Raw genomic sequence first — 19,437 nt, 5'->3', positions numbered from 1 at the left:
CTTTTTTGTTCTCATGAAAATGGCCACTGTGTTTCTTCTGAGACTTGCATTTGAAGTATGTCTGTGGTTGTGGTCCTTTTTGGACTGCAGCTTCAGTTCTGAGGCTCAGACAGGAACTCAAAATAGTGTAGTTCTGTCTGTGTTTAGTCCTTAGTGGCAGTTGTTCCAGATGGAATAATTGCTCAGTGATCTTTCTAGTCAGTTCTGGTGGTTTGAATTTAGGAAGGCTTGGTTGGCTCGTTCTTACGTGGACAGGAGTTCTGAGTGTGCTGTGTGAGGTTTGTGACTCCATACTGCTCTTATGGTGGAGATGGATGAGTCAGAAGGAAATAGAAGTGTCAATACCTGGCAGCAGTTCTTTCTTCTTTGCTCTAGACTTTGTTTAGATTGGATTCCTAAGGAAATGAAGGTGGTAGAATGGCACTGTGTTTCCTTTTTACAGACATGAGTGTTTTGGCTAGTCTCAACCATGTCTGGAAGAAGAGAGTCTTGCAGTCTACTGGTTTTGTGACATTCAGCAGCAAAGTGATCTAAACCAGCCCCCCTAGTGAGAGCAAAGGGATAAATCTGCACAAAATTGCCCATTTGACAGTAAACTTTCCATTTAGTTCAGTTGACTTGGGTAGTTTGGCTGGTGGCTAAGATTAGGCATGGTTCTGCTGACTCTTGTCTGATCAGAATACAGGAGAGTGGTTAAAAAGACATGAGTGTGGGGGTGGACAGCTCCAGGAAACCAGGCTTTATTATTTTTACTGCTTTTGGAGCTTGGAAACACACACAGAAACATGCAAGATGGCAAAGCCCCTCAGAATCACCAAGTCCAACCTATAACCCTGCTCTTCAAGATTAACCTTAAATCGTATCCCCAAGCACCACATCCAGACGACCCTCAAACACATCTGGGGTTGGTGACTGCACCACCTGCCTGGGCAGCTCATTCCAGTCCCTGACCACTCTCTCCATAAAAAACTTTTTCCTAATGGTCAATCTAAACCTCCCCAGTCTCAACTTGAGGCCATTCCTCCTTGTTCTGTCTCCAGTTACCTGTAAGAAGAGCCCATCAGCAGCTTCTCTGCAGTGTCCCTTCAGGTAGTTGTAGACAGTGATGAGGTCTGCCCTCAGCCTCCTCTGTTTCACACTAACCATCCCCAGCTCCCTCAGTTACTCCTCATAAGGTTTATTCTCCAGGCCCTTCACCAGCTTTGTTGAGATCTACACTTCCCTGTGATTTTAGGACTACTTTTGTTTTTCTGATCAGAAAATTAGTTCACATATGTTTGTATTCCTGGTAGAATAGATATGTTGTGCTCCCTATGCAGTTGTTTGTAAAGTGCACTTCAGTTAGAGGTTGTTCATGGAAATAGAGCCTGGCTTGTCAGTTCACTTCCTGAAACAAACCTGTCTGGTAAGCTCCATTTCCATCAATAATTGCTGCAAATGTCTTTTATTATTAGAGATGTGAGCAGTTGCAGGTGTTAGGAGAAGGAAAACCTGGGGCATAGTTTTCTAAGTAAATTTCTTGGTAGAGATCAAATGAAGAAATGCAAAACTATGAAAGCTTGGTAAGAACTTGGTGCAGAACCAAGGTGAGAGATTTGAATAGGAAGCTTCACATAGGCAGCTAAACCAGTGATGGGAAACCCTTAGACTGGAAGCTGTAAAACTAATCGTAGGGGGAAAATGGGAGCAGGAGTCTTCTATAAATAGTTGAAGGAGAACTTTGTGGAATACTGCTGTTGGTTTTTGGAATTCTGAGGAGCAAGACTATGTTTTGTTCAAAGAACATGAAACTTAATCCAGACTTTCTTTCTCGTTTCAGATGCTGGATGAAAATAACCATCTCATTCAGTGTATCATGGACTATCAGAACAAAGGAAAGACATCTGAATGCTCTCAGTAAGACATTAATACATATCTGCTGTGTGCTGGGTGAACATCCATCTACATCTCCATTCCTGACATGCTTAGTTCACATTCTAGGAGAGCTGTGCTAAGAATAGAAAATTATTGGTACAGATACTACACTTGCAATTTGTGGGATTCTTGTTTGCCATGTGGCTACCACTTCTGTCACTGAAATGTTACAACTTGCCTGCTGCAAGTTGATCACAGAATCTTCAAATCCTTAAAAATCATCTAGTTCCAACCCTTGTGCATTGGACAGGGACACCTCCTCCTATTCCAGGTTGCAGAAGGCAACCTGATGTCATGGTGGTGATGCTTGTGAAATTGAGGACTGAATAAACAAGATCATTCTGCTCTGTGTTGTAATTACACTTTGAGGAATGAGGTAGTTTTCATCTCAGACCTTTCAAAATCGTGTAGGAATGGACCTTTCTTCTTCCTGATAGCATGTTTGAAACTTCCTGCTTTTCAAGAACAAACAAGCTTGTCTTAAAGTTTGGCTTGCCAACATGTCTTATGTGGGCTTGCTGTCCAGTGGAGTCTTTGGGGAGTGAGCTGAGAGAGCTGTGGATGGAAGGAATTATTAAGGAATGTTATTTTCCCATTACTCATCTCTGGCACAGGATGATCATGGTACCCTTGTAATCAGAGTTGTGTGACAGATGTAGTAGGATAATTATCTGAAGGGAGGCTGTAGCCAGGTGGGGTTGGGCTCTTCTGCCAGGCAGCCAGCAACAGAACAAGGGGACACAGTCTCAAGTTGTGCCAGGGCAGGTCTAGGCTGGATCTGAGGAGGAAGTTGTTGGCAGAGAGAGTGATTGGCATTGGAATGGGCTGCCCAGGGAGGTGGTGGAGGCACTGTGCCTGGAGGTGTTGAAGCCAAGGCTGGTTGGGGCACTCAGTCCCGTGGTCTGGTTGATTGTCTAGAGCTGGGTGCTAGGTTGGACTGGATGATCTTGGAGGTCTCTTCCAACCTGCTTGATTCTATGATTCTGTGGCTCCAGTCCCTTACTAGAACTGGGAGCAGAAGAGAGCATACATAATTGGTGGTTTTACTTTAAGAGAGTGCTTTTCTTGTAGCATAGTCACTGTACTAAGCTGTTGGCAGAGCTCTGGTTCTGTATTTGTAATCTGCCTCTGCTCTCAAGGTTATTTTTGTGACTGTGGACTAGATGTTGAGACTATGGAGTGTGGTTCTTAGCAGAAAAAAACAATCCATATCAAACTGCCAAAGCTCAGGGTCCTGCTGCAGTGTTTGCACGTGAATCTCTGATGCCGTGTATCTGGGGACATAACAGAAGGGCTTCTCTTTCACTAGTGTTTGTGAAGTTAAATCCACCAGAGGCAGACACTTGCACACTATATGTCTGTCCTGGTGACTTAGTTTGGGACAGGAGGTGCAATGAGTGACAACAGTGCCACCCAGCTTTACATTTTACATAACAAGACAGAAGTGTAGAGAACAGAAAGGGATAGATTTGGAGACATTTGGAAAGATCAGTTGAGAGGTAAGAGTGAGGGAGAAGCCTTAGAATTCCAAGTAATGATCCTCTTCAGTCTTGTTATAGGTGGGGAACTTTCTTTGCATGTGTAGAATTAAATTCAGATGTCAGTGTGTTTGGGACTTAAGATCTGTTGCTTTATTTCTTTTGCTAGATACCAGCAGATGCTGCACACAAACTTGGTTTACTTAGCCACGATAGCTGACTCCAACCAGAACGTGCAGTCTCTACTACCAGCAGTAAGTACAAAATGATGTGCAAGTAGGAACATTTCATTTGGGTTTTCCTGGAGGGAGGGAAAAAAACCCAATAAACACAAAACCAAAGAAGCATTTGAGGTAATAACCAAATGTTTTGCTTCTGATTTACTGTGCAGTGAATACCTGATAGTATTTCTTTATGCTGTGTTTGGGGTCATCTCGCTGCTTAGATCTTATAAGTCTGACTTGTTTAACTGATTCTGAACTGACTCTGAGCTGCTTCATAGCATCACAAAATTGGCTTAGTTGGAAGAGGCCTTTGAGATCATTGAGTCCAGCCATTCTCTAACTGCCAAATCTGGTGCTAAACCATGTCCCTCAGCACCACATCTCTGTGAAACACCTCGAGGGATGGAGATTCAGCCACCTCCCTGGGCAGCCTGTTCCAGTGTTTGGTAGCTCTTTCAAGGAAGAATTTTCTTCTAATATCCAACCTAAACCTCCACTAGTGCAGCTTGAGGCTGTTTCCTCTTGCCCTATCGCTTGTTACTGTAACCTCTTTTCAGGGAGTTGTGGAAGGCAATGAGGGGTCTCCCCTCAGCCTCCTCCAAGCTAACCAACCCCAGCTCTCAACTGCTGCTCACCAACCCTGTTCTCCAGACCCTTCAGTATCTTTGTTGCCCTTCTGTGGTCATGCTGCAGCCCTTCAGTGTTCTTCTTGGAGTGAGGGGCCCAAACCTGAACCCAGTACTCAAGGTGTGGCTTCACCAGTGCTGAGTACAGGGGACAATCACTTCCCTGGTCCTACTGGTTACACTGTTGCTGATCCAGGCCAGGATGCTGGTGCCCTTCTTGGCCACCTGGGCACACCCTGACTCTCATTCAGCTGGCTGTTGACAAACACCTCCAAGTCTTTCTCTGCTGGGCAATTTCCAGTCACTCTGCCCCAGTGGAGTGTTCGTGGGGTGGTTGTGACCGAAGTGCAGCACCCAACACTTGGCCTTGTTGAGCCTCCTTACATCTGGCCCTGCCTTATTGAGCCAGTCTGTTCAAGTCCCTCTGCAGAACCTCCCTACCTTTGAACAGATCTCCACTCCCTCTCAACTTTGTGTTATTTGCAGACTTTCTTGGAGTGCCTGACTCCCCTTGTCCAAACCATTGATAAAGACATAAAAGAGAACTGGCTTCAGTACTGAGCCTTGGAGAACAAAGAGACAGTCTTAGATGTATTCCTTTATTGTGAACTGAAGGCTGCAGTGCTGTGACTCCTACTCAGCTCTTACAGAACAACTTTTTTCCCCCCTTTTACATTAGGGAAAGGTGAGAGAACTGAGATTATTTTAGTAGCTTTTTTGGCATATCATCCCTTGTTCTGCAGTAATGGAGTGAGATGAGTAAATCTTTATCTGCTTTTCTGTATGTTAGGTGAGTGTCTTACGTTCTTTGCTCTTTGAAGGTAGATAATGTGCAAGAAAGAAGGTCACACAGGTTTAATATGAAGCACTGCTTGGATAATAGTTACTGTCTTTATTTTTTTCATCTAGTATTTTCAGAAAGCTATTACTGAACCCTTTATTTTGTCAGATGATCTCCAATTTCCCCCCCCCATCCTCATCCATTGTTTATGGAGTAGTAAGGACAAATACAACAAACATTAAAATAATATTCTCTCTGCTTTCTGTGTTAATGAGAAAGCTCAGAGATTTCATTGTGGGTAACACAAGGAAGTTTGGAGTTTTGGGTTTGGGTGGGGTTTTTTTCTGGTAATAAGACTTTTCTTGAATGAATTCAGTCTTGATTCATTTCTGTAATATGAAGCTAAAAAGAATGTCTATAAAACAGCCATTCCTAGATACTACTTTTCACCAACTGAAATTGAATTACTTTTTCTCTGGTCTCTGGAGAAGTGTTCTCCAATCAGTGCTCCTGGTGAAGCATCCTTTCAAGTTGGTACCTAGAGGACTATAGAAACAGGGCTTCATTATGTCCAACCTGTTGTGCCTGCAGAGACTTCTCTTTTTATAAATCCATGCTTGTAGCTGATGGGGAGGGTAAGAAACCTTTAAGAGGGCTGTGTGTATTACTCAAGTAATATGTTTTTAGAGGCTTAATTCATATCCTGGTTCTGATGACAACTAGAAATGAATTTGACCTTCTCCTAGTCCCTGGTGAGCAGCACTGTACTTAAAGTTGTATGTGATATTCTCTTGTTCAAAGAAAATGAAGATAGGGCCAAGGAATGCTCTCACAGATCAGGACTGAAATTCATTTCTGATCTGGAGTGTAAGGAATATTCCTGAGAAAAGAGCATAGTGTGATTTTTTTGGTGGTTGTTGGGGGGGAGGAGTCCCCTTCAGACAACTGTGAAAGCAATAAAAAGATAGGATCTTTTTTTCTTTCAAACCAAAATAAAAAGGCAAGTTTGGATGTTTAATCTATAACCTAAGCATAGATGATCTGACTTACACATTTCAGGCAGGTGATCAGTGATCTTGGTAATGCAATCAGATAAATCAACTTTTTCTTGTGGGTTTTAGGAAAGTGTTCTCTGAGTTCCTTTTGTCTTCCCCCATAAACTTTAACCAGAGTAACTTGGGAGCAAGCAAGCTAGTGTTGCTTTTTAAATGCAAGATAAACCACTTTAGCCTGTTTTTCTTTATTGTCTGACTGCAGAAGAACTCATGAGGCTCAAGCTGACTTGCAGGTATTAGGTTTCTGTTAACCACGCTGCTGTGTCAGCTGTTCACACTGAACTCACGGGGTGTGGGTGGCAACAGTTAAAGAAGGAGTGTGTAAACATCTATTTTTAATAGTAAAATCCATCAGCTTGTTGATAATACCACTGCAGTAGTTTACCAGGTGGCTTAGGATGGCTTGAGGCTGAGTAGCTTTTGAAGTTGAGTTGTATTTGACTTGTTCCTCTACTAAACTGGATGTATTTTTGTTAGGTTTGTTACTGTTTCAATTTTGTTGTTCTCTTGGTTTTCATCTGGTGAATGCACTCTAAAGAAACGTCACAACTTGCCTATTACTTACTATAAAATGCTTTGTGTGATAAAAGAGGTTGAAAAGAAGCACTGCTGCTAAGGTAGCATTCGGAGTGAAGAAAGAGCCAAAAGAGCAGGTTCACTGAAGTTTTAATGTAAGCCTAAATGTGACTTGAACCTGAGTGCTGACTCTGTGTTCTCTCACAGTACTCCTTAGAGCTTGCAGCCACTTGTGTGCCTCTGTTCACATCTTTTAGAGTGCACTGTTCAAAACTAACAACTTTACAACCTTTCTGCAAGTGTTGATTTGCCTGCAGAGAACAAAAGAAACCTTAACACTAATCTAGTGAACCAGTGAAATGCTTCCACGAAGAAGGCCAGGAAGGGAGAAAGAGGTGAAACAGGTGCAGCAAGCATTGCAGAGCGTGGGTGAAGGGAACCAGAAAGGCTTTGAAACTCCAGTGTCACAATAAGGCTCCAGTTGTAATTGTGTGCATGATGTATTTTGGATATTCAATTATGTGTTGAAAACCAGGTGGGCTGGGACCTTGAGCAACCTGCTCTAGTAGGAGGTATTCCTGTCCATGGCAGGTGGTTGGAACTAGATGATCCTTAAGGTCCTTTCCAAGCCCAAACCTCTGAGCAAGTGGAAAGCCCCCTTTTTTTTTTTCAAAGGGGTGATGGTCAATGTGTGGTTTTAATACCTGTGATTACATTGTAGCAACAATTCTTCAGACACCTGGAACTGAACCATGCACTCTGCTTTGTTTTGTAGCCCATATTTTGGATATTAAAGTTGTCTGAAAGGTGTTGATTTACTTACAGTGCTGTTTCCCCTTGAAAAAAGCAAAGTGGCATTCAGATAAGAAAAATATGGCTCAGTTTTAATAGTTTAAAAGAAGATTTACAAATAAAGCTGTTAGAGAAGATGAGAAGAGCCCTGCCATTAAATACACTTGTGGTGCAGTACCAAACACCTGGGAAAGTCTGGCATCTGTGGTGGGATAACAGCCTGCTTGTGGCAGCTGCTTTCCTGCTGATCACAGCTGGTGTTGGTCTTGAAACCTCTACCTTAATTCTGTGTATATTCAACATCAGTGTGTTGAGTAAGTGAGTTTTAAAGCAGATAGACCAAGTAGTGTGGTGTGTGCCTTTCAGTTTTGGGTATCTCAATATGAGAAAGACATTGAAGTGCTGGGGTGGGTACAAAGGAGAGCAACTAATGCTGGTGAAGGGCCTAGAGAATGAGTCTGATGAAGAGTGGCTGAGGGAATTGAAACTAGTTTAAGGAGAAGATTGAGGGGAGACCTCCTTGCTCTCTACAACTACCTGAAAGGACCATACAGAGAGGTAGGTGCTGGTCTCTTCTGACAGGTATTTAGTGATGGAACAAGAGGGAATGGCCTCAAGCCATACCGAGGAGGTTTAGGCTAGACATTAGGAAAGACTTTTCCACTTAGTGAAGCATTAGAGCAGGCTGCCCGAGGAGGTGATTGAATCCCCATACCTGGAGGTGTTTCAAACAGGCAGAGATTTGGTGCTGAGGGAACATGGTTTAGCACCAGCTAAACCATGGCAGACTTACAATCTTGGTGTTCTCTTTTCCAGCCAGAACGATTGTGTGGTTAATTTTGTGGAGAGGGAGGAACTTTCATTCTGAATCAGTTGAGATTAAGCACAGGGCTGTGTGAGTGGCTGTGCTGGCACAACTGAAAGAGTGCCGTTGGAAACAGAGCTGGGGGAGCTTCAGCCAGCAATTCCAGTCAAAATATCAATACCAGAGTATGGGAATTGAAGTGGTCAGTGTGTTAGGAGGGAATTCAGAGGGCAGTTGTGTGCCCCACATTAAACAGGATGATCACTAACTGGTGCAAGCTTCTTTTGCATGTTTTGCTCATCAGGTGTGTCCACACGGGGAGCTAGTGCACTGCACACAGAAACCTGCTTGTGCTGCCTGCTGACTTCTGTGGCTGCTGTAGAAATCAGTAAAATAGCAGCCAGCTTGGCTTAGGAGCATGCTCTGAAGAGTAATTCCTATTTGGAAGTGTGATTTGCCTCTCTGTAGGACAGAACCTGCTCAATCAACACCCATTTCATGCTTAGGCAGTGTGAGATCTGTACCAGGCGGCCTGCTAACTGAGAGGCCAAATCCTTCAGCCTGTGTGGTTTTGCTGTTTGCCCAGTGAAATGCTCTGAGGGTTCTGCAGGATTCTTTCTGCTTTGAGCGAGACCTTCTGGCTGCAATAGAGGCAGAATTTTAATCTTGGCTTATTAAGTGCAAGCAAAACCTGTAAATATTGGGTCAGACATTAAAAGAGGTAAGAAGCTGTTAACAGAAAGCTTCTGCTTTTGAGACAGATTAGCTGCATGTTCTGGGGGAATTAAAGTACCCTTGAAGCTGTCTAATTTCTAGGTTTGTTCTAGTCTCTGGTTTTCATTGTTCCCCAAATGAGTGTCCATACATAACTTATTCATAGTCTCTTAAAATGAAACCATCTGAATTCATACCTCATTCTTTTCTGTTTCTGTCAAGAGTTTTTGGTGATTAGTCCTGAGAAGAGCTTTTGCTATGTGGAAATGAAGCAGTTTAAGATTGATGATTTTTCTTTCTGGTTGATGAAGTGATGCTGAAGAACACTGGTGAAGTAAAATATTGAATTAATAAAGAATATTATGCTAAAGAACATCTATATAGTGCTATATGTAGTTTGATCATGGAATTGTTCAGGCTGGAAAAGACCTCTAAGATTTATAGAAAGGGTTGGAAGGGACCTCAAGGGTCATCTAGTCCAACCATTAACTCAGCATTGCCAGGTCACCACTAAGCCATGTCCCTCAGCACCACATCCACCCCTCTAGAGACAGTGACTCCACCACTGCCCTGGGCAGCCTGTTCCAGGGCCCTTTAACCCTTTAAGGGAATGTTAGAAGGAAGTTGTTGGCAGAGAGTGACTGGCATTGGAATGGGCTGCCCAGGGAGGTGGTGGAGTCTGTGTGCCTGGAGGTGTTGAAGCCAAGCCTGGCTGGGGCACTTAGTGCCATGGTCTGGTTGATTGGCCAGGGCTGGGTGCTAGGTTGGGGTGGATGAACTTGGAGGTCTCTTCCAGCCTGCTTGATTCTGTGATTCTTATTTCCATTCCTTGGGGCAACCTGAAGGTATTTCCTCTTGTCCCATTGCTTGCTACTTGAGAGAAGATACTGACACCCACCTGCCTGTAATCTCCCCTCAGAGAGCTATGAGAAGTTGACACCACTGGAGAGTGCAATTTCCTCTTTAAACAGAGTTTAAGTATTACATTATGCACTATTTTAACACTTAGTGCAAAGAGTAAGTCAGAATTTCTCTTAATTTATGAAGGTACTGCTGGAAATCAAGGTTTAGAAACAATTACCATGTTGAATTCATAGATTTATGCAATGGTTTGAGTTGGAAGTGACCTTAAACATCCTGTAGTTCCAACCCCCTGCCGTGGGCAGGGACACCTCCCACCAGCCCAGCTTGCTCAAGGTCCCATCCAACCTGGCCTTGAATACATCTGGGGGGAGCATCCACAGCCTACCTGGGCAACCTGTGCCACTGTTTTGCCACCCTCACTGGAAAACATTTCTTGCTAATCTCCAGTCTACATGTCCCCCCTTGCAGCTCAAAGACATTCCCTCTCATCCTGTCACCACAAGCCCTTTTTAAGAGTCAAAGTGATCTATGTTGCGTGTGCTAGTTCTGATGCTCAGCACCTTGTAGAGCAGGGGTTGTAACCCAGTTAAAGCTTGTCTCTTTCAAATCTCAAAAATGTTATTTCTTGTGGTCTGATTTCCCAGCCTGACACCTCAGTAAGCACTCTGCAGCTGCCAGCAGCAGCTCTCAGCAGAGCCCTGTTCTCCAAGGCTGGGCCGTGCACCGTGCCAGCAGCAGTGTGATGCTGGTGGAGCAGGCTGCCCCCTGGGATGGCTGCTCTGCAGAGGGTGGTCTGGGAGGCCTGAAAACAGAGGTGATTTATTGAATCACACTGAAACGTGCAGGTTGGCAAAGCCCTTTAGCATCACCAAGTCCCACCTGGAACCCTACTCTACAACATTCACCTTAAACCGTATCCCAAAGCATCACATCCAAACCACCCTTAAACACATCCAGGGTAGGTGACTCCACCACATCCATGGGCAGCTCAGCTCATTCCAGTCCCTGACCACTCTCTCTGTGGAAAACATTTTCCTGATGTCCAATCTAAACCTCCCCAGCCTCAGCTTGAGGCCATTCCCCCTTGTTCTGTCTCCACTGACCTGTGAGCAGAGCCCAGCAGCAGCCTCTCCGTAACATCCCTTCAGGTAGCTGTAGACAGCAATGAGGGCTGTTCTCAGCTTCCTGTTTCATACTAACCATCCCCAGCTCCTTCAGTCACTATCCATAAGATTTAGTTTCTAGACCCTTCACCAGCTTTGTTGCCCTCCTCTGGACCTGCTCCAGCACCTCCACATCTCTTATATTGCAGTGCCCAAAACTGAACACAACACTCCATGTGTGGCCTCACCAAAGCTGAGTCCAAGGGGACAACCACCTCCCTGCTGCTGCTGGCCACAGCATTTTTAATCCAAGCCAGGATGCCTTTGGCCTTCTTGGCCACCTGGGCACACAGCTCCAATTCAGCTCCTGTCTGTTACAACCCTCAGATCCCTTCCTGCCAGCAGCTCTCCAGCCACACTGCCCCAAGCCTGTAGTGTTGCTTGGGGTCGTTGTGCCCCAAGTGCAGGAGCTGGCATTTGGCCTTGTTGGAACTCATCCCATTCATGTTGGCTCATTGATCTGAGCCTATCCAAGTTCCTCTGCAGATCCTCTCTACCCTCATGCACATCAGCACTGCCACCTAACTTGGTGTCACCTGCAGACTTGCTGCTGACACTCTCTGTGCCTGAATCAAAGTCATCAACAAAGATGTTAAACAGAAGTGGTCCCAACACAGATCCCTGAGGAACACCACCAGTGCCCAGCTGCCAACTGGATTTACTTCCATTGACCACCACTCCTTTCCAGCAGTGCTTTATCCAGGAGGCAGTGTGCTCAGCCAAGCCATGATTGAATCCTGAGTTAGAACTGCTCCTGGAAAGATCAGAAGGCTTTTCTGTGGGTGCTCCATGGGGCTTTTCATTGTTCTTCTGAGGGAATTTGGAGCAGGTTGTGTTTTTGGTAGCCTGCTTGAGCTGTCTATTGCTGTTTGCATTGATCAGCAATAGTGTGTGTTGGTATGCTTAACACTGTTTCCTGTCCTTCTTACAGTTTATTGACATTCCTCCTCAGGTTTTCTAACAATAAGCATTCCAGAAACAAATCTTTCAGCCTGATAAGAAAAATCCAACAGGGCAGAGAATCATAGAACTGTTTGGGTTGGAAAAGAGAACCCTAAGATGGTAGAGTCCAACCATCAACCTACCAGCACCGTGGCCCAGCTGTGTAGTTCCACGTGGCAGCTTTAATTGTTTATTGTCTTACATTTGATCTAATTTATTATTGAATAGAAAATCCTCTTAAAAAAAAACAAAAGTGCAGTTTGGCTTTTAAGCTTTCAAATAACTTTTGGATTCAGGAGGCTATTTTTGGCTGCAAGTTATTAGTTAATATTTAATGTTTTGTTGTGGTTTTCTTGTCCCTTTTCTTGCTCAGGTTTCCAGACTTGCACAAAAAAAGCTTTTTTAGAAAAAATATTTTTGATGTTTTCATGCTCTGATAACTTTTAAATGCTCATAGAGGCTATAAATTGTACCCTGTGTGTTTGGGGAAGCGAGCCAAAAATTAGTGTTTAGCAAGTGGAGCTAATTTACATCTTAATTCTTTAATTTGTTTTTTACTGATAGCGAAATGTTTAACATTTTCTGCTTCATAATTGAATCACAGAATCACAGAATCAGTCAGGGTTGGAAGAGACCACAAGGAGCAGCCAGTTCCAACCCCCCTGCCATGCCCAGGGACACCCTACCCTAGAGCAGGCTGCACACAGCCTCAGCCAGCCTGGCCTCAAACACCTCCAGCCATGGGGCCTCAACCACCTCCCTGGGCAACCCATTCCAGCCTCTCACCACTCTCCTGCTCAACAACTTCCTCCTCACCTCCAGCCTGAACCTCCCCACCTCCAGCTTTGCTCCATTCCCTCCAGTCCTGGCACTCCCTGAGAGCCTCAAAAGTCCCTCCCCAGCTTTTTTTAGGCCCCCTTCAGATCCTGGAAGGCCTCCTCTGCTCCAGCCTGCACAGCCCCAACTCTTTCAGTCTGTGCTCACAGCAGAGCTGCTGCAGCCTCTGAGCATCCTCCTGGCCCTGCTCTGGACACTCTCCAGCATCTCCACAGCCCTCTTGTCCCAGGGGCTCCAGAACTGGATGCAGTACTCCAGGTGGGGTCTCAGCAGAGCAGAGCAGAGGGGGAGAATCCCCTCCCTGGCCCTGCTGACCACACTTCTGCTGCTGCAGCCCAGGCTCTGTTTGTGTTTCTGGGCTTCAGCTGCACACTGCTGGCTCCTGTTGAGCTTCTCCTCCAGCAGCACCCCCAAGTCCCTCTCCTCAGGGCTGCTCTCCAGCCACTCCCTGCCCAGCCTGCATTTGTGCTTGGCATTGCCTTGACCCAGCTGCAGGACCTTGCACTTGGTCTTGTTGTACCTCCTGAGCTTGGCTTGTGCCCACCTCTGCAGCCTGCCCAGCTCCCTCTGGATGGATCCCTGCCCTCCAGCCTGGCTGCTGCACCACACAGCTTGGTGTGGGCAGCAAACTTGCTGAGGCTGCACTCAATGCCTCTGTCCATGGCACCCACAAAGATGCTGAACAAGACTGGTCCCAGGACTGACCCCTGAGGGTCTCCTCTTGTCACTGGCCTCCACTTGGCCATGGACTCCTTGACAGCCACTCTTTGAGTGCCACCCTCAAGCCAGTTCTTTATCCATCTCGTGGTCCACCCATCAAACCCAAATTGGAGTATATTCAGTAGTGATTTTCATTTTCCCTCCTTTGTGTCAGCTATCCAACAGGAGAAGAGAAGTAGCCTTTGGTTCTTTTAACCTGACAACATTTGCATGTTGGTTCACCCTTCACATCTCAGGTGAATGGGTGGGGGTCGTGTTGGGTAAGTTTCTTTTCATGAAGGGTAACAGGTTTAGTTGTCCCTGACTATTTGGCTTCTGAGTACTCGGTGGTTGTTTTGTAGTTTTGAAGTCCTCTGTCATGCTTTGTGCACCTTACTGAGGATATTCAGTTTCCTTAGGTTCTGTAAAGAGCAAGAAAGTTCAATGGCCCAAGTTTTGTGGGGTTTGAAGGCTTTGGTTTGGGTGCTTTTTAAATTTATGAAGTTTATCACTTCCTGAGAATGGTTTGGGTTGGAAGGGACCTTAAAGATCATCTACTTCCAACCTCCTGCCATGGGTCAGGGACACCTCCTACCAGCCCAGCTTGATTAAATCCCCATCCAACCTGGCTTTCAACACCTCCAGGCTTGGAGCCTCCACAGCTGCTCTGGGCAACCTGTTTCAGTGCCTCACCACTCTCAAGGGGAAGAATTTCTTCTTGATGGCTCATCTCAATCCAGCCTCTTCTGGTTTGAAGCCATCACCCCTTGTTGTGTCACTCCATACCTTTGTAAGAAGTCTCTCTCCAGCTCTCCTGCAGCCCCCTTCAAATGCTGCAACACTGCTCTAAGGTCTCCCTAGAGCCTTCTCAAGGCTGAACACCCTCAACTCTCACATGCTCTCTTCACAGGAGAGGTGCTGCAGCCCTCCAGTTGTAAAAGCTTGGATCAGCTCCAGTAGAAATAGAGAAGATGCCATTTTAAAGCAATTTTTTTCTTGTTTTCTTCTGTGCAGCTAATAGAAAAGTACTCAGGAGGAATTGCAGTGGGGAATAATTATATCAGCTGGAGACATTTCCCTTTAATTACTATGAGATAGTGATTGGTTTATGACCCTGACACGAGAGCTTGTGCCACACTTTAAAGATCTCCTCCATAATATCCTGTAGAAGTGTTCCAGTGGCATGAGTGGGTGTACAATTAGCTCTGAACCTTACTGGAACCTTAATGTCTTGTATTGATGAATTCCTCAGGTGTCTGTGATTTATGTAGTGTCCTGCCTTTAATGTTACTCCTTAATTTATTGACTGTTCTCCTGAGGTTTTCTTTGTTGTTAGCACATAAATTGGATGATCTACTTCTTGTATGTATCATGCATTAAATTGCATTTCTGTCATATTGTGTTAATTTTCTTTCCCCTGTACTCAGCACTGCTCAGGCCACACCTTGAGTGCTGTGTCCAGTTCTGGGCTCCTAAGATCAGTAGAGATGTTGAGATACTGGAATGTGTCCAGAGAAGGGCAGCAAGGCTGGAGAGGGGCCTGGAGCACAGCCCTGTGAGGAGAGGCTGAGGGAGCTGGGGGGGTGCAGCCTGCAGAAGAGGAGGCTCAGGGCAGAGCTCATTGCTGTCTGCAGCTCCCTGGCTGTAGCCAGGTGGGGTTGGGCTCTGCTGCCAGGCAACCAGCAACAGAAGAAGGGGACACAGACTCAAGTTGTGCCAGGGCAGGTCTAGGCTGGATCTGAGGAGGAAGTTGTTGTCAGAGTGATTGGCATTGGAATGGGCTGCCCAGGGAGGTGGTGGAGTGGCTGTGGCTGGAGGTGTTGAAGCCAAGGCTGGCTGGGGCACTTAGTGCCATGGTCTGGTTGCTTGGCCAGGGCTGGGTGCTAGGTTGGGCTGGATGAGCTTGGAGAACTCTTCCAACCTGCTTGAATCTATGATTCTATGTACAAAAAATCCTAATTGAAGTCTATCCTTTTGTGCCTTGTTTCAGGTGATAACATTCAGTCTCTCGGTTTGAGATGAGTTATTAGCAAGAAATTCTACTCCATTAGACACTGGAACAGGTTGCCCTGACAGTTTAAGGAGGGTCCATGCCTGTAGGTGTTAGAAACCAGGTTGGCTGGGGCCTTGAGCAAGCTGAACTTGGTCCACTAGAAGGTGTCTGTGCCCAAGGAAGATGATCTTTAGGCTCTCTTCCAATCCAAACTATTCTATGATTTTTAATTTTTAATTACCTTTTCCTATCAAACTGTCTGCCTGATGGAATTCTAGTGCCCTAAGGAGACCTACAAGAAAGCTTGGGAGGGACTTCAGGCAAGGGTTTGTAGTGGTAGGATGAGAGGGAATGGATTGAAGCTGGAGGAGAGGGGATTTAGATTGGAGATGAGGAAGAAATTCTTTGCAGTGAGGTTGGTGAGACACTGGCACAGGTTGCCCAGGGAGGTTGTGGCTGCTCCCTCCCTGGAGGTGTTGAAGGCCAGGTTGGATGAGGCCTTGAGCAACCTGTTCTGGTGGGAGGTGTCCCTGCCCATGGCAGGGGGTTGGAACTGGCTGATCTTTAAGGTCCCTTCCAACCCAAACCATTCTGTGACTCTAGAAGCCATTTTGTTTCTTTTTATGGCTTACTTCCAAGGAAGACCTCAGAGTCCCTGTGGACAGAAGGTTATCCATGGGTCAGCAATGTGTCTGTGTGGCCAAGAAGACCAGAGTTATCCCAGAGTCCAGCAAGAAAAGTGTGTCCAGCAGGTCTAGAGAGGTTTTTCTCTCTCTTTGCTCTGCCCCAGTATTGGAGTATTGTGTCACATGTTTGGATTCACCATTCGAGAGGGTCAAGGAATTACTGGAAAGAGTCCTGTAGCCCCCTTTAGGTACTGGAAGGCTGCTCTAAGTATCCCTGGAGCCTTCTCCAGACTGAACAGGCCCAACTCTCTGAGCCTGGCCCTATAGGGAAGGTTGCCCTAACCCTGTGATTATCTTCATGGTCTCTGAAACCTCTCTAGCAGTTCCATATTCCTCTTATCCTGGGGACACCAGAACTGGATGCAGTACTGCAGGTGAGGGTCTCACCAGAACAGAGCAGAGGAGCAGAATTCCTTCCTTCATCCTGCTGGTCTCACTTCTTTTGATGCAGCCCTGGGTACTGTGACTGGAGGTGAGGAGGAAGTTGTTGAGCAGGAGAGTGGTGAGAGGCTGGAATGGGTTGCCCAGGGAGGTGGTTGAGGCCCCATGGCTGGAGGTGTTTGAGGCCAGGCTGGCTGAGGCTGTGTGCAGCCTGCTCTAGGGTAGGGTGTCCCTGGGCATGGCAGGGGGGTTGGAACTGGCTGCTCCTTGTGGTCCCTTCCAACCCTGACTGATTCTATGATTCTGTGGTGACTTTCTGGGCTGCCAGTGTCTGTTGCCAGCTGCCTCACAGAGGGACCAACATGCCCATGTTTGTGCAGTAACACCTCACATCTGGGAAGGATGTAGCCCTTTGAAGTGTTCATGATCAGCACATTGTGTGAACATTGGATTTACTGATGATTTCTGTGTGGAATCCAAGAAATTAATTCCAGTTCTGGAAATAGTTTTGCCTTGGGTAGGTTTTGGCTTTGCTCTCTGCTGACATGGGGCTATTGTTATGCTCTGAGCTCTGGCTGCTCATGGGATGTACCAAGTGTGTTGGTTTTACTGCTCTGCCAAAATACACTTCTAAAGATAAGTGAAAAATGGACTCTCTCTGTTGTCTTTTCTTGTATGTGAGGTTTGGATAATTTCTGTTAGATGCAAAAGTAGGATGATAGCTTCTGAAGGTGAGGGGAAGGGAAACAGCTAAAGCTGCCTTTGGTTGCTCACTGGTGGAGGAAGAAGACCAAGCCAAATGGAGCAGCATTTCAGTCACACTGTTCAGAGAGCAGAACTGCCTTTCACTCTTAACCTTTCCTACTCTGCCTCTTCTGGAGGATGAGGAAGAATCACAGAATTGTTGCAGCTGGAAAAGCCCTCTAAGATCATTGAGTCCACCCAACACCACCATGGCCACTAAACCATGTCCCAAGATGCCATGTCCACACACTGGAGGTCTCTTCCAACCTGGCTGATTCTGTGATTCTATGATTTCATGAGCAGCTCCAGGGATGGTGACCACCACCTCCCAGGGCAGCCTGTTCTAGTGTTTGAGAACTTCTGCAGGGCAGAAATGTTTCCTCATCTCCAACCTAACCCTTCCCTGCGCAATTTTAGGCCATTTCCTCTCCTGTCACCTGAAACTGGGGAGAAGAGACCAACCCCCAGCTCACTCCAACCTCCTTTCAGAGAGTTGTAGGGAGTAATGAGGTTTCCCCTCAGCCTTTTCTCCTCCACCACCTCCCTAGGCAGCCTGCTCTAGTGTTTGAGAACTTCTGCAGGGAAGAAATGTTTCCTCATCTCCAACCTAACCCTTCCCTGTGCAATTTTAGGCCATTTCCTCTCCTATCACCTGAAACTGGGGAGAAGAGACCAACCCCCAGCTCACTCCAGCCTCCTTTCAGGGAGTTGTAGGGAGCAAGGAGGTTTCCCCTCAGCCTCTTCTTCTCCACCACCTCCCTGGGCAGCCATGGTGGTGTTTATCTGAAGGTTGGCTTTGATGATCTTAGAGGTCTTTCCCAACCAAAACAGCTCCATGATTCCTTGGTTTATGAACCTCCTGATGAGTAGCATAGGTGCAAGGGCAGCTGAGCTAGACAGCAACTTAGGAATCACTCCTTTGCTTCTTTCTATAAAGAGAAATGTTGAAAGCTACCCCCACAGTCGTGTCACAGGAAGGGGTTTGGGTGGGCAGACCTGGCCTTTAAAGCAGAGACTCAGGCACTGGCTCTCACAGAGGTGATTTTTATTCTCCTGAGAGCGTTTGGCTAAGGAATGTGAGCAGGCTCCTGCCGTCTCTGGGGTGTTTTTAACAGAAGAACGAAGCTGTGCTGCCCTGAGCAGAACCTAGGAGTAAATTCCCCCTTGTATTCGTTGTTTTTCTTGCTCTCCCTCTTTGAACTCTCAAGGTTATACAGTTATTTTCCTCGCAATTTCATTAGGAAATTTGCCAAAACCATCCTTTCCAGGCAGCTGTCTCTGGACCTTTGGAGGCCAGCACTAATGTGCTTGCAGTCTGTGGGGGGCATTTGGCAGGGAAGGAGGAGCTGGAGGAGCTGAAGGCCTTGGGGGGAGAGGGGAAGAGATCACTGAAGCTTTACCACACCCAGGTGCAAATCTTTTTGCTACTCTCTGAGCGTTCAGAAGCTTCCAGCTCTCCTTGGACCTGTTTTGTCCTGCTGCAAGGTTCTGTTAGCAGCAACAAATCGTCGATGTGAAAGAACGAGCAGGGAGGAGTTCTTTCTGATGTCGCTTGGTGTGTTTGCGGGAGGGACAAACTCCTCCACCAACCTTAAACTGTTCAGGTGGTAGCTTCCTAACGAGACATTGATTTGTGATTTTCTGGTTGTTGTGTGTTTGTTTTGAAGCCTCCTTGAGAGTGCTGTGGTAGGTTTCAGATTGAAATCTGAAGCGTTTTGCTCAAAAGCAACACAACATTAATGCTGGGAGGAGTTCAAGCTAGCAGAAAGAGCAAGGAAGGGGTTGCAGTGCTTTCTGCCCCAACGCCATAGGAAATGCTCTAGCATATGTACACAGAATGTATTTGTCAGCCTAACTGCTTCTCCTGTTTGACTAAACTGTCTCCTTCCAGCCACCCACACAGAATATGCCTATGGGTCCAGGAGGGATGAGTCAGAGCGGCCCTCCCCCACCGCCACGCTCCCACAACATGTCTTCAGATGGTATGGTAGGTGGGGGCCCTCCTGCGCCACACATGCAGAACCAGATGAACGGCCAGATGCCTGGTAAGTTTTTCTCCTCTAAGACATTAACACCAGCGTTGCCTGGCAACTGAAACGACATGGGGGCTCAAGGGATACTAGATTGTTGATGACAAAACTGCTTTGAATGCCCCCGAGTACGAGCTCTCTTAGAGTTTGTTAGCTACAGAGCTACGTGACCTGTATTCAGTGTTTATCAGGC

The 19,437-nt window shown here is 46.3% G+C and overlaps 1 protein-coding gene across 4 annotated transcripts in view; it reads left to right on the top strand.

Annotated features, from left to right (window-relative positions):
- SS18 (SS18 subunit of BAF chromatin remodeling complex) overlaps positions 1 to 19,437 on the top strand; it is a 57,961-nt gene that overhangs the window by 1,886 nt on the left and 36,638 nt on the right. For all 4 annotated transcript variants that reach the window (XM_064170491.1, XM_064170488.1, XM_064170490.1 and 1 more), the window contains exons 2-4: positions 1,820 to 1,896; positions 3,562 to 3,646; positions 19,106 to 19,259. In XM_064170491.1, coding sequence (XP_064026561.1) covers positions 1,820 to 1,896; positions 3,562 to 3,646; positions 19,106 to 19,259 — 316 coding nt within the window. The remainder of the gene's footprint in view (positions 1 to 1,819; positions 1,897 to 3,561; positions 3,647 to 19,105; positions 19,260 to 19,437) is intronic.

Source organism: Pogoniulus pusillus, chromosome 34 (genome assembly GCF_015220805.1).
Source record: "Pogoniulus pusillus isolate bPogPus1 chromosome 34, bPogPus1.pri, whole genome shotgun sequence".
In the NCBI taxonomy this organism is placed as follows: Eukaryota; Metazoa; Chordata; class Aves; order Piciformes; family Lybiidae; genus Pogoniulus; species Pogoniulus pusillus.
This window is presented reverse-complemented; position numbering and strand designations above follow the sequence as displayed.